Source organism: Aplysia californica, unplaced genomic scaffold (assembly GCF_000002075.1).
Source record: "Aplysia californica isolate F4 #8 unplaced genomic scaffold, AplCal3.0 scaffold00112, whole genome shotgun sequence".
NCBI classification, from domain to species: Eukaryota; Metazoa; Mollusca; class Gastropoda; order Aplysiida; family Aplysiidae; genus Aplysia; species Aplysia californica.
The window spans coordinates 237989-239454 of record NW_004797382.1 but is presented as its reverse complement, the minus strand read 5'-3'; the positions used below and the strand labels follow the sequence as shown (position 1 = coordinate 239454).

At 35.1% G+C, this 1466-nt stretch overlaps 1 protein-coding gene across 1 annotated transcript in view; it reads right to left on the bottom strand.

Moving 5' to 3' along the window:
• LOC101861433 (N-acetyllactosaminide beta-1,6-N-acetylglucosaminyl-transferase) overlaps positions 1 to 1466 on the bottom strand; it is an 11736-nt gene that overhangs the window by 7136 nt on the left and 3134 nt on the right. The window contains exon 2 of the mRNA XM_005095714.3: positions 280 to 503. Within this exon, the coding sequence (XP_005095771.1) occupies positions 280 to 503 (224 nt within the window). The remainder of the gene's footprint in view (positions 1 to 279; positions 504 to 1466) is intronic.

The following is a 1466-nucleotide window of genomic DNA, read 5'->3' as shown; positions in this document are numbered from 1 at the left end:
AAGAAGAAGAAGAAGAAGAAGAAGAAGAAGAAGAAGAAGAAGAAGAAGAAGAAGAAGCAGAAGCAGAAGCAGAAGCAGAAGAAGAAGAAGAAGAAGAAGAAGAAGAAGAAGAAGAAGAAGAAGAAGAAGAAGAAGAAGAACAACAACAACAACAACAACAACAACAACAACAACAACAACAACAACAACAACAACAACAACAACAATAACAACTATGACAATACTATCAATAATAACAGTTAAACAATTACAACAACACGAGAACCGAGGTGAGATTACCAACAAAGCTGCCCGGAATCCCCAGCTGGGTGTTATGATTGAGGGTAGAGAAGAACGACTCGTCTGGAATCCAGGTGCCTTTCAAAAAGTCCAGAAGATCCTGGCTCCGCGGGTCGTGTAGGGTGAAGTCCACAAACGGGCGACTCAGCGACACATGCACCCAGCCTTTGATGCCGGTCAGGTTGTGAGGAAGCTCCTGGAAATTCCAGCGGTTGAGACGGCGGCTGAAGCCAAACGAAAATTAAGGGGAAAAGTGAGTGTGAGTAAGTAAGCACGGAGTGTGTGAAAATGAGCACAGAATGTAAAAAATTGAATATAGATAAGTACAATATATGAAAAAAGTAAGTGTAAACGAGTGCAATATGTGAAAACGTGAGTATATATAAGTACAATATGTAAGAAAGCAAGTATAAATAAGTGCAATATGTGAAAAAGTAAGTGTAAATAAGTGCAATATGAGAAAAAGTAAGCATAAATAAGTACAATATGTGAAAATGTAAGTATAGATAAGTACAATAAGTGAAAAAGTATGTATAAATAAATGTAATATATGAAAAAGTAAGTGTAAGTGCAATATGTGAAAGAGTAAGTATAAATATGTACAGAAAGTGTAAAAGTAATTATAAATAAGTAAAGAATCTGTATAAATAAATACAGAATGTGTGTAAATTAGTACAGAATATTACAGATGAATATAGATAAATACAATATGTGAAAAAGTCAGTATAAATAAGTATAAAATGAGTGTAAATAAATACAGAATGTTAAAATTGAATATAAATATAAATAAATGCAATATGTGAAAAAATTAGTATAAATAAATACAGAATGTGAAAAAGTGAGTATGCATAAGTAAAGAACTGTATAAACAGGTGTTGCAGGATCGGGGGTTCGAGCCGTGGGCCCGACGTTGTGTCCCTGGGAAAGACATTTTACGCGAATTTTTCCTCACAACACCCATGTGGAAATGGGTACCAGGCCATAGACAATAAAAGATCTTTTCAGTATTTTCGTGTTTTAGCGCCTATAAATGGCTGCTTGCACTGTATCCTTCCCAGGAAGTTGAGTTTGTTTCAGAATGCTCTCAGGTCTGCTGGGGTAATAGTATAGATTGTGAAGAGCATGGAGCTTACTGTTGAGCGGGGATTTGAGCATACAAATGCTATCTATTATTATTATTATTATTA